At 39.1% G+C, this 21070-nt stretch overlaps 1 protein-coding gene and 1 pseudogene across 5 annotated transcripts in view; one reads left to right on the forward strand and one right to left on the reverse strand.

Annotated features, from left to right (window-relative positions):
* Positions 1 to 546: 546 nt before the first annotated feature.
* LOC306644739 (small ribosomal subunit protein eS12-like) lies at positions 547 to 1039 on the reverse strand (annotated as a pseudogene). Its single transcript has one exon. The product of its transcript is annotated as a small ribosomal subunit protein eS12-like (transcript).
* Positions 1040 to 11556: 10517 nt separating this feature from the next.
* The window catches only part of DOCK8 (dedicator of cytokinesis 8), a 216620-nt gene continuing 207106 nt past the window's right edge, over positions 11557 to 21070 (forward strand). The window contains exon 1 of one of the 4 annotated variants that reach the window (XM_079111989.1): positions 11557 to 13052. Coding sequence is in view for 1 of the 4 variants with exons in the window: in XM_079111985.1 (XP_078968111.1) it covers positions 13000 to 13052 (53 nt within the window). In the remaining 3 variants the exon portion in view is untranslated. The other 3 variants (XM_079111985.1, XM_079111986.1, XM_079111987.1) reach the window with 3 other exon arrangements.

Genomic DNA, 21070 nt, shown 5'->3' on the forward strand with positions numbered 1-21070 from the left:
ACCTATGTGATAAAACTTCTTATTACAATTCCCACGGAAATAGAGATTCATGCAACTGTTAGTAGAATTTATGCACAATTTCTCAAAAGATGTGGTTCTCTCCACTTCAAACATTCTATGACTTCAAGTTAGCCAAATTATAAGAGCAGATTGATGGAATAAAATACAATGAGTAGGAAGAAATAAGTTGAGTACTTTAGTACTTTCTCCTGAAAGTACTCAACTTGGTATATAGAGTTTTTTAATTGAAAAGTGTTTAACTGCTTTATCTTGACAACCAATGCAAGTCTTTAGAGTGAGTTGAGTGTCCTCCTATAGAAGGAAGCCTTTGAGTGACACTTGATAGAAGAGACCCACTAACTGAATATTAATTGTCCAGCTATGTTCATACCATGGTCACACAATAATGAGAAAGAATGTTCTCCAAGTAGGGGAAAGACTATTGGTTAAATTTCATGAGTGTAAATTGGACAGAAAAGATTCCACTTACATAAAACTTGAAAGAAGAGAAAGTTGTTTATGTTTTTTGTTTTTTTTTAAGGAATGTGAATGAAAACTTTATTTGCTCATTTCTTGCATTTGAAGTACTCTTCAATGACATCCTTGGCCTGAGATTCTTTGCCATAGTCCTTAACCACTACACAACTGCAACCAACCACTTCTGGGGTTTGCCCTGTCTGTCAATTTTACAAAGGCCTACCATTCTCCTAGTTTCTTGTTGTCATCGACCTGAATTAGGTTGATTTTGGTGCCCAGCACAAAGGGCCTCCACAAGTTGACATACAAAGGCTCATTACAGTTGAATGCAAGCACACACAGATGGGCCTGGCGCTTGTCTAAGGCTTTGGCAGCTTCGTGAATTCCACGTGCAAGGCCATCGTGAATGAGAGCAGTCTTTAGCACCTCTTGTACAGCAGTATTGACGTCTATTACACCTCCAGCAGCAATGCCTTCCTCCGTCATGGCCGTGGGTTACGTGTGAAGCCGAATCTTGAACAAACTCGAGATTCCGCTTCTGTGTGACTCGGCGGCAGCAGGGAAAGAGCTATTTATGGTTTTCATAGTCAGGATATTCATTACCTTTGAAGAAACTGAACTAACAAGGCATATGGGACTTCTGGAGCTGGTATGTTCTGGTTTGTTCTCTTTCTTGCTTTGTATCCTTGTTTCATAGGAGTGTTTGCTCTGTTCATTTCATTAAGATAAGTACACACTTATCACTGTGCACTTGCCTCTGTGTATGTGATACACTGAAATAAAATTTTAATAATGAAATAATTTTTAAAATATAGCACGAAATGCCTATCATTTTCCAATAATCTGTTTCTTTCTCCAAGAGATTCCCAATAAAGGACAGAATGCCCCAAATTATAGCCTCTCTAAATAAATATGGCTTAATGGCAAGTTATCTAAAGTTACAGATAGAGAATATTGAAATATTAGTTTCACTGGGATGACCAAATTTTTAAAATATGATGATCCAAAACCAAATCACCATTTCAGAATTGCTTGTATGGAAATTCTGAGAACCATTTCCATGACTCTTGGATCCCATAGATTTTTGAAGAGGCTTTTACCAAGGCAAGTTTCTACTTCTGCCTGTGGCCAGGGTTGGGGAAGGGATAAATGAGGGAGAACTACCACTTCCTTCCAAGGCTTCTCAGACACCTTTCAGAGAGCTTGAAGTGGCCTTTTTCCTGCAGCTGAGAGGCTCAGAAGATCCTTCCCAACTCCAGCCTAAGGAGGCTAACACAGCCTGGAGCACCAGGGTAGAGGTTGCATTGAAATCAAGTAGGATCCTCAGGTCAAGGAGTTTATGAATATTTTCAGTGGCTCAGAAGCAGCTCACAGCCATCCTAAGCAGCCAAGGTTCATTGGGGGTCCTGTCCAGTAGGGTTGATTTGAGAGCAGGAAACCCTAGCCACTGGAAACTGAAGAGGGGTTGTAAATTATCCACAATTAAACACTAGGAATAGAAATTTATGAACCAGGCTAAATTTAAATTATCTATACAAGTCTTCAGGAAAACAATCTTTAAAAAACAAAAACAAGTCCCCTCCCCAAAGAATCAGCTTTGAATATGAATTTGAACCTTACCTCTCAAATTACCCACAGAAAGTGCAAAGCCAACTTACAATAGTGTCAGTTTCATAAGAAGTTTCTTTTTTTTTTTTTTTTTTTTTTTTTTGTTCCTTACTGTTCCTCCAGTCTCAGTGGCTCAGAAAGCCAGCCAGTATCAGGAGGGAGACAAAAAGAGAAGTGGCACAAAGTGCAGAGAAGCCAACTGTGCATTCTTCCTCTTCATTCCTATTGTACACTGACTGCCTGGAGCACACCCCCGCCCTAGGGGAAGATTTGCCATTACAGATAAGGTGGAGTTGTGATGAATACCTTAACCAAATATTCTGGTCTCGGACTTTAAAACATGTTTGCAATAAGGATTGTTACCTAAGAGAAAAGTCATGGGATCTGCCCAAGTTTCCTTACTGTAAAGGCAAAGATGACCCTCACCACCACACACACACGCTGCATGCTCTTTGACGAGGCATGGGAAAACCTAATAAAGATGGGTTTTAATTTCATCTACCAGTCATATGTTCACCACAGGGGTTACATGGTATTTATATTTGGGTTTTTTTTAAAGTTTATTGTTAAACAATGTTATTGTTAGGTTTTGTAGCAAGAATCCTTAGTTTCTATAGTATGCAGCCTGTACCAAAACTCCATTTTGGTCTTCTGCCTTTCCTTTCTGAATTCTTATCCCTATTTTGTGTACCCTACCTCTCAAATTACCCATTTTGTCTACCATTTTTACAAATCATTCCTCCCATCTCTTTTTAGAAATCCAAGTTAGAATTTCAGCCAATAAAATTTTTAATCAGACTTTTGGGGACATTTTCAAATTATTTGATGGTTCGATGGTTTTGAGAACAATGGTTCTCAAGCTTTGGCGTATAACAGACAGCCTGGAAAACTTGGCAAACATAAAGGGGTCTATGCCTTGGCCTATTTCAAGGAGGCTGGATTTCTGTGCTTGCTATTAGCTTTACAGGTAATTTTGAGACTTCCAAAGTTTGAGAACTTTAATCTTATCATCACTTAAGGGGTGGAGGCATAGGTATGGGGATGTGGCAGTAATGTCCTCCTGGATCTAATGTCCAATTTCTACCCCTTACTTTGTACCAGTACCTACCTCTACATTTTTATAAGAGTCACAGAAACCACACAGTTGGATAGTGTAATGGGATGATGACCTGTGGTCCTGCACAGTCGTCATATGTAAAGGAACAGGAAGGACTGAGAGGCAAGTCTGTCCAGAGACCACCATGTGGCTTTTCCTTCTTTTGAAAGTACCCTGTGCTGTCATGACACCTGAATTATTAAGGTACTATGCAGGGGCCTGGTTTGGGATAAAGTGGTCTGGAAGAATATTGGGTAACACTAAAATAGGCAAAAAAATTTTCAAAACTTCATACAAACTGTGGTCTAATATTGACAGGCATCAGGGGAAGTGAAATATCTAAAGATTCTGCAAACCTCTTCTCCAAATGGCTCAAGATATTTAATAAGATCATAGATACCCCAGACTGGTAACATTACTTAAAAGGTGAACATGAATCAGTAAGAAAAATCACTAAGACCCTAAGAGACAAATGGGAAAAGATAAAGACACAATAAAAAAATACAACTATGCAGTGAAATAACATGAAAAATATTCAATTTGCCTAATAAACACATAAAACATTTTTAGGCTATTAAAGTTGCAAAAATGGGGCTGAGGATATAGATCAGTTGGTAGAGTGCTTGCCTCACAAGCACAAGGTCCTGGGTTCAATTCCCAGCACTGCAAAAAAAAAAAAAAAAAGTTGCAAAAATGAAAAAAAGACAATGCTCACTGTTAATGAGGGTGCTGTGAAGTAAATCTCTTATAGTATTGATTATAAATTGGTACACATCAACCAAGGTCAAAATTAGGTTTGTGAAATTTCATCTTAAACTTTCAATTTTGTGAACATACACAGCACAAATTTTTGCTTACTTTTCATCTATATTCATCGATTTTTAATTATTTTATTATTACTGTATTTAGTTTTATTTTAATGTCAATATTATTAAAATATCAATATCATCATTGTTGATCATATGAGTTATAAGAATTATACAGTGCTCATGTACACATAATATGTCAAAACACATCCTACTGTGTTCTATATCTAAAAACAAAAAACAAAAAAAAAATTATACAGTGCTGCCTCTTTTACCCTAAGTAATTTAGTATGCGGCTCCTAAGAATAAGGGTATTCTCTTATGTAGTTGTGGTATAAGTATCACATTCGGGAAATATAAATGCACAGATTTGATTGTATACAGATTTTTCTAATTGTCCCAATAATACATTTCAGCACTTTTTATTGATCTAAAATCCATTCTAGGACCCCTGGTTACTTTCATTGTCCTGTCTCTTTAGTCTCCTTCAATCTGTTCCTCAGCCTTTCTTTGTGTCTCTTGATAATGACATTTTTCAAAAGAATATAAGCAGTTGTTTAGTAGAATGTCCTTCAAGTTAAGTTTGTCTACTATTTCCTCCTGATTAGATTAAGACACTTGGCAGGAGTTTACCACTTTTGGCCTCATTAAATTCTACTTCTGGGAAATTGTTATGAGGAAATAATAATAAACATGCAAAAACATGTGCATGTTTTAATGATAATAAAAAATCACAGGCAACATGTTTGAGACCATACTCCATGTTCACCAGTGTACTCTGTGCTTTATGCCCTTTATCTCATTTCATTTTTTAAAATTATTTTTATATATAATTTTAGTTGTTGATGGACCTTTATTTTATTCATTTATTTATATGCGGTACTGAGAATTGAACCTAGTGCCTCACACATGCTAGGCAAGTGCTCTACCACTGAGCCACAACCCTCATTTAATTTTTTCATTAAAAAAAAGATATGGCAGGGGCTGGGGAGATAGCTCAGTTGGTAAAGTGCTTGCCTTGCAAGCACAAGGCCATGGGTTCAATTCCCAGCATCACAAAAAAAAAAAAAAAAAAAAAAAAAAAAAAAAAAATATATAAAAATATAAATATATATATATATATATATATATATATGGCAGGCTGTTCACTATCTATACAACTGTTCTCCTTGTTCCTCTTGTTTTGGTAGCCCAAAAGAACAAATCAGAATCATTTTGAGCCACACCTCTTTATCCACTCCTCTTTCCCAAATACTCTTTCTTTCCGAAGCACCCTCTGCAGCTAAGGAGGGACATCTGACTTATTTCTGGTCAGTGAATACCCTAGAAAAATTCCCTGGAGGACTTCTGGGGAAGGTAGAGCCTCACATGGAGAAAGTCTTGGCCTCCTTCTGTCTTCCTTTTTGTGATGCTGGTGTGTATGTGATGGCTGCTCAGAGTCATGGGAATCATCTCATAGTCACAAGTTCATAGAATAATGATCAAAAGTCAATGTGCTAAGGGTGGCAGAAGGCCTCAGCTCTCCATGGTATTGTTAAGCTGCTCACCCCATTCTGAACCGTCTTCCTATGATTTACTTACATAACGAACTTGGATATTTAACACTTAAGTCATTTTCAATTGGAGTTTTTGTGTCTTATTGCTACAGGAATTACTAATGGATATAAGTCATGATAATAGAAAACTGGCATGTCATTTGCCATAAATGCTGTACATTACTAGATCATTTTTTTATCTCATGAAAGAGGCACCACTATGAACCCCATTTTACAGGTGAAGAAGATTAATGCAGAGATATTAACGTGCTAAAAGTCACTCAGCAAGTAGTGAGTCAGAATGGGAATCCAGGTGATTTGACTTCAGAACTCAAACTCTCAATAATTACATTAACCTACCTCCTCCCAGGCAAGAGCATAGTTGTATAAATCATATATATACAATCAATGGAAGATTATTAAATACATTGTCAATGGAATTAATCAGGAATCTCTCTCTCCTCCTTACCTGTCAGCCACACTGTCTTCCACTTGGGACAACTCTCCCTGGTGGGGTAGAAGGCTGCTGCAACTCCAGGCTTATCTTCTCCTATGTTGTTCTCAGTGGAATGAGAAAGACTGTTCCATAAACTTCCAACAAGAATTCTGGGTATGAGTTTCCCTGCTTTCATTGATCTCTAGCCTAATTATGAAGGACGGGTTGATAATGCTCTGATGGACCAGGCTTGGGTTGGATACTCACCTCTGGTGCTCAGGGAGGAGGAAGCTCCACCCAAACCACAGTCTAAAAATGTAGGAAGCATATTTCTCCATAGGAAATGGAGTTGCTATTCCCAGAAATGGGGGGAATGGATGCTGGATTGATACACCCAGTCTGTATCTGTTATACCTACTTCATTCCTCAGAACTAGTGGTGACATGCAAACTCATATAGCAAAAGGACAAAATAAATGTTTAAAGGCATCAAGATGAAGGTAAAGGACATATAAATAATGAATTCAGTAACAAAACTGGCATGGGAAATAATACATATAAATAATTGTAAAATGCAAAATAGAAACTCTATAGCAATGTGGCTGTAGCAGAAAAATATACACATTTAATATACATAGGGATAAAAGACTGGAAGAAAATATTCTAGTGCGTTGACAGCTTTGTAATGTTCCTGGAGGTGAGAGAGGGTGGGCAAGAACTTCTTTTTTGGCCTGAGGTCAATATTAATAATTTATCAAAATAAATTAATGAGAAGAATATGATTTTTTCATGTAGACTTGCTGGAAGTCTCCAGAAGGAAATTAAGATTTTTTTTTTTTTCCTCAGAAGACTGTCAGTTATGTAAGGGATCCCAGGAAAACCAGGCTGGACACAGGGAATAACATAAGGGAGTTTATTAAGCAGAGTGTCTCCCTGCAGGGTAAGAGAGAAAATGAGAGGAAAAAAGAGAAAGGAAAGAGAAAGGGCACATAGAGAGAATGGAAAAGTGAGGAGGAGAAAGAGAGTCGGGGGAGAGAAAGCATGAGAAAAGGTGGCGGGGTAGCTACCGTGAAGCAGTTGAGTTCCACCGGGCTAACAGGGGACCAATAACGGGGAAGGATACTTGCAAGCTGACTGATGAACCAATAGCTAGCTAGGATGTTCACAGATTGACAGTAGTTGGGAGGCGTGGAAAATGGCTGCAATGGAAAGGGCGGGGAGAGCAGCATGATACATTACAAGTTGCAGCCTTGAATAGAAGCCCACCACTGAATCTACCCAAGTATGGGTGAGAACCTAACTCAGCCCTCCACAGCCATAGCAGGAAATAGGGCAGGGAAGAAGTCATTTACTGGATGCCTGGGAAGTTATCTGAATATAACTGGTTGGTTCTTTCCAACCAAAGGATGGATAATTGACTCTTTCTTTGGGGAGAAAAAGTAGACTGATGGGGTAGTGGGTAAATAGGCCTGAGGGAAGGCAGAGAGCCTGGGGAGATGAGAAGAGCACGACCATAGCCACATGGTTCTCTAATAAGGAGCAAACGTACCCAGGCTAGAGGACCAGCACCTGATTTTCTGTCCCCTACAAGTCCCCACTCCTCTATGAGACATGACTTTGGGAGCATTCCTGCAAAGAGCTGTTCATTTCTTCATTAGCATCCAGTGTGTGTGTGCCAGTCGGGGAAGGGAGGGACGGCAGTGCTGGACCTAGGAGGCTTAATCTCACCACCCACTGTCCCTTCCTCTCCTGGGCCTCAGTAGCTTCTTCATCCTGGACAGCCAGTGGGCAAGAGGTCTCTCCCAAGAGACAGTGGCTTAGATGTGGAAACACATTTGGTGGTCTTCAGAAGCCTGTGGGATCAAAACTGAATTCTTTGATGGGCCCTCGCACTCGGCCTGTCCACCTTCAAGACTTGGTTTTCCCTGGATGTGCATTGGTGTCTCCTGTCTCCCTTCTTTGCATGTAGTGTCTTTTCTGCATGGACTATCCTCAACACACTTCTCTTTGCCTTTAAGACCCTGTTCCAGTGTCACTGTGTCAGCACACATATTCTTGCTCACTGTCAATCTCTCTGCTGCCACCCTCTCCACAGTAATGTCATTTCCTCTCTGAGCTTCCTTGCTCTCCCACAATTCTGGACAGAAAAAGATTCTGGTACTGACATAAAGAGCCTGAGACTTCTCTTGCCTTCTTCACATGGGTCTTATTCCTAGACCGTGAGTTCCACAAAGTCGGAGAATAAATATTGTCCTTGTTTTGTCCCTACCATCACCTAGCACAGTGCCTGACATAGGTAAACACTGGTGATTGTTTGGAGAATGAATATAAGTACATGAATGATAATGAGTTCATTCATTCATTCATTCATTCATTCATCAGCGAATTAATCCAACATCCTTTTAGTGACAGAGTGCTATGGTATAAACATTTCTATAAAATACAGCATTGTATATTATAATATGCCTTAAAACCTTATATTTACAATACTGTAATGTATTAGCATATACATATGAATTATTAATAATATGTACATGTACTATGATAGGGACTATGATAATTTTTCTTTTTTTGGTGCTGGGCTTTGAACCCAGGGTCTTGTGCAAACTAGGCAAGTGTTCTGCCACTGAGCTGCACTCCCAGACCCACTAGGATAATTTTTAAAGAAATATTTCTTAATCTCTATTCTTTTTATATTTACAGATTTCTCATGACAAGACAAGGAATGACATGGAGAAAATTAGGAAGTTCAAATTCTAATATCTAAACTCTGGCTGGTTTTAAATAGCAGTACACAAATCTTTCTGATTCTTCTCCCAAGTATAAGATGACAACGAAGATATGTTCTTGCTAGTAATAATCCTACATGCTGGTTTGATTTCAGAGCCCGAGAAATAAACACAAAAAAAGCCATTAAAAGGCACAACTAAAATACCAAGAGAATAAAATGTAAAGATCTCACTTCTGAAAGATGCATGAAATTCGGATACTTCCACTCAATTTCATTTCAACAAAGAATTATTGCATGTCTGCATTCTATATTGAATCAATTATTTATCCATTTATTCAATAAATGTTTATTGAGCACCTGCTACATGCCAAGCTTTGTTTTAGGAACTAGAGATAGAGCAACAAGCCAAACAAAAACCTCTGCATTCATGGAACTTATGTGCTAGAAGCATGAAAAAAATTAAAAAGTAGATAAATACAATATATAATATGTTTGATCATGATAAAGGCTAGGAAGAGAAACAATGTTAAAAGGGAAAATGAGTTAGGAAGCATCAGGAGAAGGGAATGGGGTATGTGGATATTAAATACATTGTTACAGAATGTGACATTTAAAGAAAATCTGAGGAGGTCTTGAGTGATTTTTGGAAGAAGGGAGGCGATATTCAAATAGCCACCCTTTTCTTTATGGTCCTACCCTAAGGGAGCTTGCTTTCTACTAGTCTCTATTTATTATTGATGATCTACACTAATTAAAGGGTGCTGTCAAACTTGAAAAATAATAAAAAAAAAAAACAGTTCCTTAGGTAGAGGTTGACTCAAACTTTGAAGGATGGAGAGAGGTGATGTAGGCTGAGGACAGTAGGGTAAATAACATAAGCAGAGATGGCCCTAGACAGAGAGTAATACACCTTCTAGGGAAAAGTGAAATATGCCTTGCTCCAACAGAAGGGTAAGGGACAGACTGGGCTCCATGGTGTAGGCCTATCATCTAGTATGTGAAGAGGCTACAGGAAACCACAAAACAGGGAGAAGCATGATGAAACAAGTGCTTTAGTGAACTTAATACAGCAGCAGAGTTAGATTCATTTAGAATAAGGTGAGGCAGTAGCAGGGAAACCATTTAAAATCTTATTTTTGTTATCCAGATGTGACTTTATGGACCAGAATAGAAACAATGAGAACAGTGATATTTATAAAGGAGTGACATCTACAGCTTCAATGACAGGCCCAGGCACAGTGGCACAGGTTTTTAATTTCAGCAATTCCAGAGGCTGAGGCAGGAGGATCACAAGCTGGAGGCCAGCCTCGGCAACTTAGTAAGACCCTGTCCCAAAATAAAAAATAAAAGGCTGGGGAGATAGTTCAGTGGTAAAGTACCCCTGGGTTCAATCCCTAGTACCAAAACAAAAAGAGTAAATGACAGGCCTTGGGAAGTGATTAGGTCTAAAGAGTAAACAGAGAGGATGAAGTTAAAGCTGACACATTCACAAAGTTCAGAGAGAGGCATGTAGATGGAATCATTCCAAATCTAAGGACTCTGATCCAAAGAGGCTGTGACTCACTGTGGATCACAGGATTAGCCAAAAACTGAAGCCACAGCCCAGATTTCCTGCTTTTCCCCACTAAGGTGACTCCAAAGTTTTAAAACCTGGGAAATAGGAAAGCAGTGTCACCTACAGAAATGGGTGATTATAGAGGACTAGCTAACTACCAGTTGGGTGGAGGAGACGGAAAGTTTTCGTTTTGTATGTGTGGAATCTGAAGATGTTTAGGTGGAACTATCTGAGGGATAGGCAAAACTGTAGACTGGAGATGGCTCTTCCTATACCGTGTGTGATCTTGGGTTAAAGGAGTTGCTTGTTATAAAATAGGTGAGGTGTGATGTAAAGAAAGAGGTTGGCTTTGGGGGGAGGTAACAAGGCATGGGGAAAACTAGAGTCAAATTTAGAATAATTGATATATGATCTGTCCTAGAAGTCAAGGGAGGAATTTTATAAAGATGAAAAGCAAAATTGAATGACGTAAAGATAAAGACAAAGAGGAAGGCCAAGAGAGGCCTTTGGGTATGAAGGGAGGATTTCCAGAGTTCACTTTGGACGGGAGCTATGAGGATAGTCACTCAACAAAGGAACTAAAGAGGCAGTGGGAATGAGGAAGAGAGGCACTTGGGTGGCTGTTTTTTTCAGTTTACCAGTGATCTGGGAATGCGTCCAAGAACAAATAAAGCTTGAAAATAGGCATTTGATTAAACTAATGGTAACACATTCATGGTGATTTGTCAAACAACTCTTAAGGAAATTTGGAGTCATTTCTAAGCATCAGGGAATTGAGAGTGGGGAGGATAATGATACTGGTCTGACCTCTATAGTAAGGTACCAAATACTACATTAAGTGGAACACATGGGAGGTAAGAGGGAAGATTTTTATGATTCCCTTTACCCATCCAAAATGTTTCCTTCATTGAGAATTATGAAAAATTGACATGTTCTCATTAGGTTTTGTGTTTGTGTGGAAACCAGCATATTTTTGCTCTACATGAAAGTGCATCATAAACATTCAGAAATTTCAGGAAGCCCACCTGAAAGGCTGACTTAGTACACATTGAACCAAAAACTCTAGTTATGTTTTCAGTGAAATATTCATTTATTCCTAGATTGAAGATGTATTTACAGAATTACTCTTTCAAATGTTTTCTTATCCAAATGTTTGTTCATAAATATAGTGTAGCAAATATACTTTGGAGAATTTTGAAAGTTAAAAACAAATTACCCTCAAAAACTTCCTTTTCTTTTTTTTTTTTTTGTATTTTATGTAATGTTATACTTATGAATTTTGTCTTATATATTTGAAGGCATTAATATGGGGGAAGGGAAGTTACTTAAGCTCTGAAAATTTATTGATACAGTGGAATCCAAACAGAAGCAACAATATCTGGCCACTGATATTTTAGTATCAGGTTGCAAATTAGATTGTGTTGAATCAGCACTGGCCAATAGGAAAATAATGTGGGCCACAAATGGGAGCCATATTATATGATTATACAATATATATTTAATACAAGCCACATTGTACAAAGGGGAAAACAGGTAAAATTACTTCTAATAATATGCATTTTATTTACTTAATATGATGTGTTCAAAGTACCATTCTGACATGCGATCAACTCATAAATCATTAACAACATATTTTGCATTATTTTTCCTTACTATCTCCAAAATCTAATGTGTATTTATTTTCCAGCCTACATCAATTCAAATTAACCGTAGTTTCAAGCAGTCAGTAGTTAATTACGGCTTGGGACTATCCTATCTGGACTATGCAGTTTTGAACAAAAAATGTATTGCTTTACTATTTTTCAAGGGCAAGTGGACAAATAGAGAGTGCACTAGTATAGTAAGTAGTATAGTACAACTAGAATTAAACCAGCAACTTGAAGCAAGCACTGGCTTTCCCCCTTTGGTCATTGGGACTTTCTGATGTCTTCCTTGAGTTCAAGGCTGGGTTTCTTAGGTATTTTAGTCTGAAACCAAAATAAACAGGGATGCATGGTAATCCCGAATCATATGGATGCTGAGTGTTAGGTTTCCCCAGAGGAAAAAAAATTACCCCAGAGTGTAAAAAAAAAAAAAAAAAAAAAAAAAGTTTTTATGACTCATAATATTTACGCCTTGTATTCATTTAAAGTGCCCCAGGAAGAATGATGAGCTATGGCTTGCAAAAGCTGATTACTTTCCTAAGAGATTACACCAACTCTTTTTTTTAAACTGCCTTCTCCAAGGAATGGTGTCCAGTCTTAATAAGGTCTATCCTGAAGAGTCCCAGCGTTGGTTCCCGACCTCGCCAACTTTCTGCGGCAGGAGGAAGGCACGGGCTCCCCCCGCTTGCCCACTTCCCTGGCAGCTTCGCAGCTCCGGGCAGATGGAGTTTCCGGCCTGCGCTCCGTGGTGGCCGGGTCACCAGCCCGCACTCCTCTCTGCCTGAGGTCAGGCCTCTGGGAAGAGCGCGCGTCGGTCTGAGTATCCGGAGGGCCGTTCCGCGTGGTCCACGCCCTGGTCTCCCGCCGCTCCTGCGTGCCAAGCCGGGCGGGTGGCTGCGCCTGGCGGCGGTGGCTGGACTGGCCGCCTCAGCTCCGAGGTTGGGCCCTCCCCCGGGGTGATTTCAGCAAAGGTGGAAATGCGGAAGTTTCCCTCTCGGACTGACAGATGAAGCTCGCGTCCGACTCGGCATGCGCTGCAGCAGCTCTGCGGCGCGCCGGGTCTCCACTCTCGGTATCCCAAGACCCTAGAGGCCGCAGAGCCTCCGACTGGCCATGGCCACGCTGCCAAGCGCAGAGCGCCGCGCGTTTGCGCTCAAGATCAACAGGTAAGACTCGCCCGGCAGTGCAGCGGATGAGGACCGTCCCGCCCCAGGTGCCAGAGCGCTTCTTACCTCCCGGCAATGGAAGCGAGCAAAGTCTTTGCGAGTCCGCAGTGGGGCGCGCCTGAGCCTGGCGGCGCGGCGGCGCCGGGTCCCAAGGCTTTTGCCTTGGAGTGGCTGGCCGCGCGAGAGCTAGAGAGCTGGGCTCAGCCATGTCCTACCCTAGAATGTCAATCCTCCCGGTCGTTCTCAGCCACCTGTGTCCCTTCTCAGAGCAACTTTTTTCTTCCTCTCCCCGACCCCGCCTCTCTCGCGCCATTTGGGGTTCTGACAGGTGGCCCCGCGGGTAGATGTGATCGGCGCAGAGTCCGCCGTGTTGGGCTAGCCACCGAGCTTCTAATAAATTGCTCCTTCCTTTCAGGCAGTTCTGAGAAGGGAAAAGAAGCAAAGTGGCTAAAGTGAGAGTTTTGCTTTGAAGCAGTTGCTTGAAGACTCCTGTTGTCCTGGGTAGGGCTCTTTCCCTTTTCGTTTTCTTTTTCCATAAAGTTTGGCACCTGATGACATCGCTATTTTTATTTCCCGGTCTAAAGGAACCGTGAAGTGGAAAAAGTGATTTTAAAATTTCTTCATTTAACTAAGCAAAAAGGAGTGACCCATAGCTGAATTTTTTAGATTTCTAGCACTCTGGCAAAGAACTATGGACACAGGAAACCCAACTCATCCTCCAGTCCAAAATCAAAACTGCACAAACTAAATGCAAGCACATTTACTGCCCAAAGTTCTCAGAAAAGGTGCTTTAACTGCAGTTTTTCCTCCACTGAAAACTGCTGACAAGCATTTGGGGATATGTTTGCCTGAGAAATTTAGACCATCTAGTTAAAAGATAATAAGAAACTTGTCCTGAAGTGTCAACTGATTTTTCTTCTGCTCTTCCACCTCTAGGATTTGTCACTCTTTTAGTTGAGCCTCTAGGGGCTGGTTCCATAGTAAAATTTGTCTTTGTGTTGCTAGTGTATGAAGTTTGAGTCACCAGAAATCTGAAGTCCAGAATAAGGAAGCGGTAAGGACTTCCAAAGGGTATATTGAGCTTTATTAGAACTTTATTTGTTTCCACCTGCTGGGTAGCTGTGAGTGAAAAACATTTGTTTTACCTTACTATTTCTTCCTCTGGAAAAACATTTAATTTTTAATATGGACTATATATTAATAATAAAGGCCAAAAGCTATTAGTCTGAAGGCATAAACTATATCAGGGATTTTTTTATGGGATATTTTTTTCTGCATTAGGTGTCACGGTTGTTGTGTGCCAGGAGGGGCAATTCATTTGGGGGAATCGGAAGAAATCAAACCAAAGTCATTGATGGGTATACCACTTGCACGTAGCTGCTTCTCTGTACCCTGGCCCATGAATTTTAGGTCAAGAAGTGTGACTTGGGTAGAAAGATGATCAAGACTGTGAGGTTGGGTGGGGTCAATTTGCTGGGTGCAGCCAGGACCCAGATTAAACTTCTAGGCAATCTTACAAGAGGTTGTAGGTTGATATAACCCAAGGTTTAGGAATAAAGGCTTGGCTGGAATCAGATTAGCTTGTAAAGGGGCTGTCTATTGTAAACTGTGTGACATCAGGCCTGTTATTTAATCTCTCAAACTTTGATTTCTTTATATGTCAAATGGGGATAATCAGAGTACCTGCCTCTTATGGACTGTTGGGAGGATTAAGATACAAAGTGCTTACAGTGCCTTGCTTAGAATAAATATTAAATAAACATTAAGTATCACTGTCAACGTTACCATCAGGTTCAATGTTGTCATCATCATCTCTAGCAGCATCATTTTTATTGGTGCATTATAATTATACATAATAGTGGGATTCATTGATACACATTTGTACATGCACACAATAGAACAATATAATTTGGTCACTTTTGTTTCCCAGTATTTCCCCTTTCCTTTCTCTTCTCCCTCCCCCTTGGTCTCTTCCTTTACTCTACTGGCCTTCCTTCTGTTTTCATGAGACCCCTCTTTTTCCCCTTTTTTCTCTCCAGCTTCCACATATGAGAAAAAAATATATAATCCTTTACTTTCTGAGTTTGGCTTATTTCACTTAACATAATGCTTTCAAGTTCTATCTATTTCCTGCAAATGGTACAATTTCATTCTCCTTTATGGCTGGATAAAACTATATTGTGTACATATGCCACATTTTCTTATCTATTTATCTCTTCATGGACAACTTTGTCTGGTTTCATAATTTGGCTATTGTTAATTGTGCTGCTGTAAACATGGGTATGCATATGTTGCTACAGAATGCTGACTTTACCTCCTGAGGATAAATATAGCTGGGCTGTGTGGTAGTTCCATTCATAGTCTCAAGGAATCTTACTGATTTCCATAGTGGTTGTACTAATTTACACTCCCACCAATCGTGTTTAAGTGTTCTTTTTCCCCCATGTTCTCTCTAACATTTATTATTATTTGTGTTCTTGAGGGTTGCCATTCTAACTGGAGCAAGATAAAAATCTCAGTGTTGTTTAAATTTGCATTTTCCTGATTCTAGAATCATCATTTTTGAGAGCCTAAGAGGAAAGGTAGAAAGGAGAGCTGAAGTTGGCACTCTCTCCAAGTAGAGACTAGCGTGGACTGGGCATGGAGACACCCATGACCCATTGGAGCTTTCCTGGGGCTAGTGTTCTCTCTCATATTCTTTCCATCCCTGTGCTGACATCCCAGACACACTCAGTGGGACAGATGTGTGATGGAATATGACCAAGAAGAGCCCTCTCAAGTTGAAGCTAATATAATGTGTTCACTAATCCTCAGGCAAGAAAATGGATTGCATATTTCTATTCTTAGATTTCTACTTTCCTTTTTGAAGCACTTTTTTAGGGGGTGGAAGAATTATGCTAAGGAGCTTGGTAGAATGTTCAAAGGAGTGGATTAATAAGAATATACCCAGTATTAATATAGTATGAAAATTTACCACATGTTGATTACTTACTATGTGCCAGATGCTGTTATATACTTAATGGATTATGTCATTAAATCCCCAGAAAACCCTGTAAGATTCAAGTGAAGTCTCAAAGAGGAGAGGAAAATGAAGCTTAGAGAGAGAGCTGTGTAGGCCATGTAATTTGTTCCAGGCCACACGCTAGCAGTGGCAGAACTGGGATTGCAAATGGTTCCAAAGACTGTTCTCTTAATTGGACCTATACTATTTTGATCCATGTATTTAAGAATTCCCTTTAAATGCAATCAGGGGATTAATTTTTTGATCACTTCAGTAGCAGCCTTGGCAAATTGTTCTGTTTCTGATTAGTGCTCTATATGTAAACAAACTAACAATGTGATGTTTTGCAATGTTGAAGGTGGAAAAGAAAATGTTTTCCCTTGCACTCATACCTTTTAGTCTTTAAAATAGATCAAATAACAAAGGCAAGACACGACTGAAATATGGCCATTGGTACATTCAGCATGTGTTCATATTTTTCGCCTTTCTTCTTACAATAATATAAACTATCCTTTACAAATATTTAAAGGGTAAAACTAGTATGCTTCCTATTAATGAGTTATTGAAATCTGATATATTAAAATTTTTATTTGAAAAGAGCTTAGTCTGTCTGTCCTCAGTAACCTCAAAAGGGAGTGAGCAGACTATACCACAGCCTGTGAAGAATGTCCCCAACTGTTTTTAAATTCTGTGGCTTCCTGCAAGCAGCTTTGCCCAGTTCAGGCTCAGGGCCAAAACCAAGGAGGAACCTGTGAATGCCTGTGGCAGCCATCCCCCACGTCTGCCCTGGCTCTCTCCTGCTCTTATAAAGACTAAATTCTACACAGTGAGGTGTTGGACATCATCAAATAGGATTGTTCTGAGCACCAAGTTTAATTGTTTAGCTTGTTATAGTTAAGTATTTGTCTGGAACCCACAGCTCAGGATGTTATATGAAAAAGATCCACCACTGAATTTTCACTAAGAGTTCAAAGAGTGAGATTAAATTTCTCATAAGCATCACATACTTGTTTTCATTTCAGTTTAATTGTCGCTGATTTCTTATGTTCAAAAGAACTAGATCTGAATTAAACAGTTCATAACATTTGCATCTGGATATTAGGCACTGATGCATTAAATGTCATCATACAGTCCTTGAAGGAGCATCCAGTCTTGTTCATTACCATTGTTCTTATTTAAATTTAGTGCTTTTATAGATTATAAAAATTATTACTATGAAAATTCATTAAACAAAATCTTGACTTCTTTCAGAAAGAATAGGTGTAGAACTTGATCTAGTACTCTAATAAAATAAGAACTTAGATGAAAAGAGCAAATGTAGGGGCTGGGGAGATAGCTCAGTTGGTAGAGTGCTTGCCTTGCAAGCACAAGGCCCTGGGTTCGATCCCCAGCACGGCAAAAAAAAAAAAAAAAAAAGCAAATGTATCAAGTGCAGAAGAAACATTAACGATCCTTTAGGCATTCAGGATTGAAAGAAATAAAATGCAATGGCTTATATTTCTATAATGCCTACTGTGTGGCAGATATGAGTCTGTCTCTATGTACCATAATTCGTTCTACTTCTAAAGTGGAAACAATTACTATACTCATTATACAGATGGAGAAACTGAGCATAGAAAAATTATACAAATTGTCCAAAGTTACAAACAATTAATTAAGGGCATACCTGGGATTCCAATGCAGACAGATTGACTCCAAAATTCTCTCCCTTAACCACTATAACATGCTTTTTATTTAAATGAGTAACACTTATTGACTATTTATTGCCTATTCAGTTTTGTGCCCAGTACTTTATATATCTTCGTTTCATCATTTAAAAAAGAGGAACAAAGTTGTTGGAATAAGTCATTATCAGAGTGATTTTATGGAAGATAAAGCAAGCTGCTAAGAGAATAAAGTTACATAAAGCTTGCATTCAGGAACAACCACAAAGTCTGATGTGCTATTGCACAGGAGGGTGACTGTAGATAACAATAATAAATTGTACATTTCAAAAAGTTAGAAGAAAGAATTTTGAAAGTTTTCACCATAAAGAAATGAAAAAATATTTGAGGAAATATATATGTTTAACCTGACTTACACATTATATAATATTCAAGTATAAAAAATCACATGGACCTGGATCCTGTAATCCCATCAGCTTGGAAAGTTGAGGCAGGAGGATCCCAAGTTCAAAGCCAACTTCAGCAACTTAGTGAGGCCCTAAGCAACTCAGTGGGACCCTGTCTCTACATAAAATACAAAAAAATGACTAGGGATGTGGCTCAGTGGTTAAGTGCCACTGAGTTCAATCCCCAGTACAAAAAAAAAAAAAAATCACATGGCATCCTCCAAATAATATACAATTTCATATCTTTATGTATCAGTTAAAAATAAAGTTAATTTAAATGAAAAAAAAAAAAAAACCTGCATAATTTTGGCACAAGGACCAGAACAACACAAGGTGTAGAGAGCTCTCTAGGCAGTGTTTGCTAATTTTGTCTGCAAAGATAATACAAGCATTACAATACTTGGATTCCCATGTGTAAATATGTGTCTGAAATACAAACAGTGCTGTTTCTTAGCACCACTGGTGGCTGGCGGAGGCAGGTGATGGGGCGTTTAGGAACTATTTCATTTGTCTGCTGTGTTCTCAACCAAAGACTGATAGAGGCTCTCAGGCCATCAAACTCAGAATCTTTGGTCTTTAATGTTTAAGAGCACTTCCTTCCAGATTCCTAGAAAAGCTCTTTGGAACTTCACACATCTAGTGCTATTCTAAAGATGGCTTACAGGACATGTACTGAAAGAACCCTCTGCCAGGGTGAACTTTTCTCCAGTAGGTGTTCTTTGAGCCCCAATAACTCATGAGTGTCTGTGGAGCTAATGTTTACTTCTTCATGGAACTGTGGAAAGATGATATGTGATTCTCAAGGGAGAGGAGTAGAGCTCAGGGGACCAGGTCTCCGGTCTCAGTTCCCCACACAGAACTAGAAGGTCAATGGGATGATGTCAAAAACACCTAAACTTTCCATTCTCTTTAACAAGGCAGAGATGTGACAATACTAGACTTCTTGCTGGGAAACACTAAGAATCAGAAGCACTTGGGACTTTTTGTGGCAATCAGCTAGGCACTTATTAATGTTTTGGACAAATAAAGGGTTAAAGCAATGGTAATGTGCTATCTTCGTTCCCAGAAGCCTGCAACCTAATTTATTACCTGTCAGTAGCCAGAAAGGCTCTCTGGGCTGTAGGTAAACAAATGATGTTTATGAGTATAGTTAAGTGTGGTTCCTGTGCTTCTGGAGTTTGCACATCAGTAGTATGGTTTATTATATTGATACACAGGGTACATGGGACAAAACCAGGATGACATCTCTGAAAGTACTTATGAACACATTTGTATGCTGGGGTCCTGGTGAAATCAAAAAATTGCTAAAGTCATCCTGGAATATAAAACAGTCCATGGTGTCCCACTGCATTTTGATCAAATGACTCTGATCATTTATTCATCCATTCATTCATTCATTCACTCATTCCATCTATTTATGATTATTATGTTCCAAGTGATAAGCTAGGCTCTGGAGGTACAAACAAAAGCAGAAACAGCAGTCACAGAGCCAGATTTTTTATAGCCCTCTATTTTTTTTCATCCATGTTCATCATCAAATAGAAAAGTATGGTAAGCAAAAAAGAAAAACAAAAATTACTCACCTTTCTACCATCCATGAATTATCATCTGTTAATATTTGGATATACGTTTTTTCAATTTCATAAAAATGAGATCATGTTGTACAAACTACCTTATAATCTGTTTTTTAACTTAAAAACCATTAACAACTCTCCATGCCAATCATACAGATCCACATTATAATTTAGATAGCAGTACAGTCATTTACTGTATTAATTCTCTATTATCAGGCATTAAAATAGGTTCCAGTTTTTCACAATAATGCGGAGAGCTTGATGGGGCAGTCATCGCCATACATCTTTCTGTGCTAGTGCAAATACTTCCTGACACATTTCTAATAATGGAATACTTTGGTTAAAGGAGAGAAACATTTTTCAATCTTTTGATTGCCAAATTAGCTCCCAGAAAAGTTAGACCTATTTATACTCCCACCAGTGGCCCTAAGATGGCTACTTTCCCTGCATTCACACCCCTAAGGAATTTTATCATACTTTCAAATCTTTTTTTAAATATTTTTTAAATGTCGATGGATCTTTATTTTATTTATTTATTTATATGCATTGCTGAGAATTGAACCCAGTGCTAGGCAAGCGCTCTACCCCTGAGCCACAACCCCAGCCCTCTTTGAAATCCTTATTTACCAATCATGATGACCCCTTCCCTTAAATGTTTCTACCCTCTTCCTGTTTAGCTTCTCTCCTAGGTTACTGAGTGACCTCTGAAGTCATTCCATAGTGGTAAAAAAAGTCATAACAGTTCTCCTTTTTCTTTGTCTTACACACGACAAAAGATGGTGATTGAATACTTCCAACTTTCTCTCTTTCTGCCCCATTCCTTAAATAGGTGGGTTAATGATAAAGATCCAAGATTTTTCCAACAACTTAATTCTTTCTTGATTCTGTTGTAAACTCTTGTTACCAGACTTTGAACTGAGCTTTTTATTTTGTATAACAATGTAGCCCAGACTATTTCTCCTTTTGAGTGTGTAAACCCTGGTTCTTTAAAATAAAATAACAACTTGGGAGAGTGAGGCAGGAGGATCACAAGTTCAAAGCCAGTCTCAGCAACTTAGCAAGGCTTCAAGCAACTTAGTGAGACTCAGTCTCAAAATAAAAAATAAAAAGAGCTGGGGATGTTAACTCTGTGATTAAGTGCCTGTTTTAGTCAGCTTTTTCACTGCTGTGACTAAATGATCTGATCAGCACAATTAGAGGAGAAAAGGTTTATTTGAGGGCTCATGGTTTCAGAGGTCTTAGTCCATAGAAGGCTGGCTCCATTCCTTGGGGCTCAAGGTGAGGCAGAACATCATGGTAGAAGAGTGTGGCAGAGGGAAGCAGCTAATATCAG

Source organism: Sciurus vulgaris (assembly GCF_902686455.1).
Source record: "Sciurus vulgaris genome assembly, chromosome: 15".
NCBI lineage: Eukaryota > Metazoa > Chordata > Mammalia > Rodentia > Sciuridae > Sciurus > Sciurus vulgaris.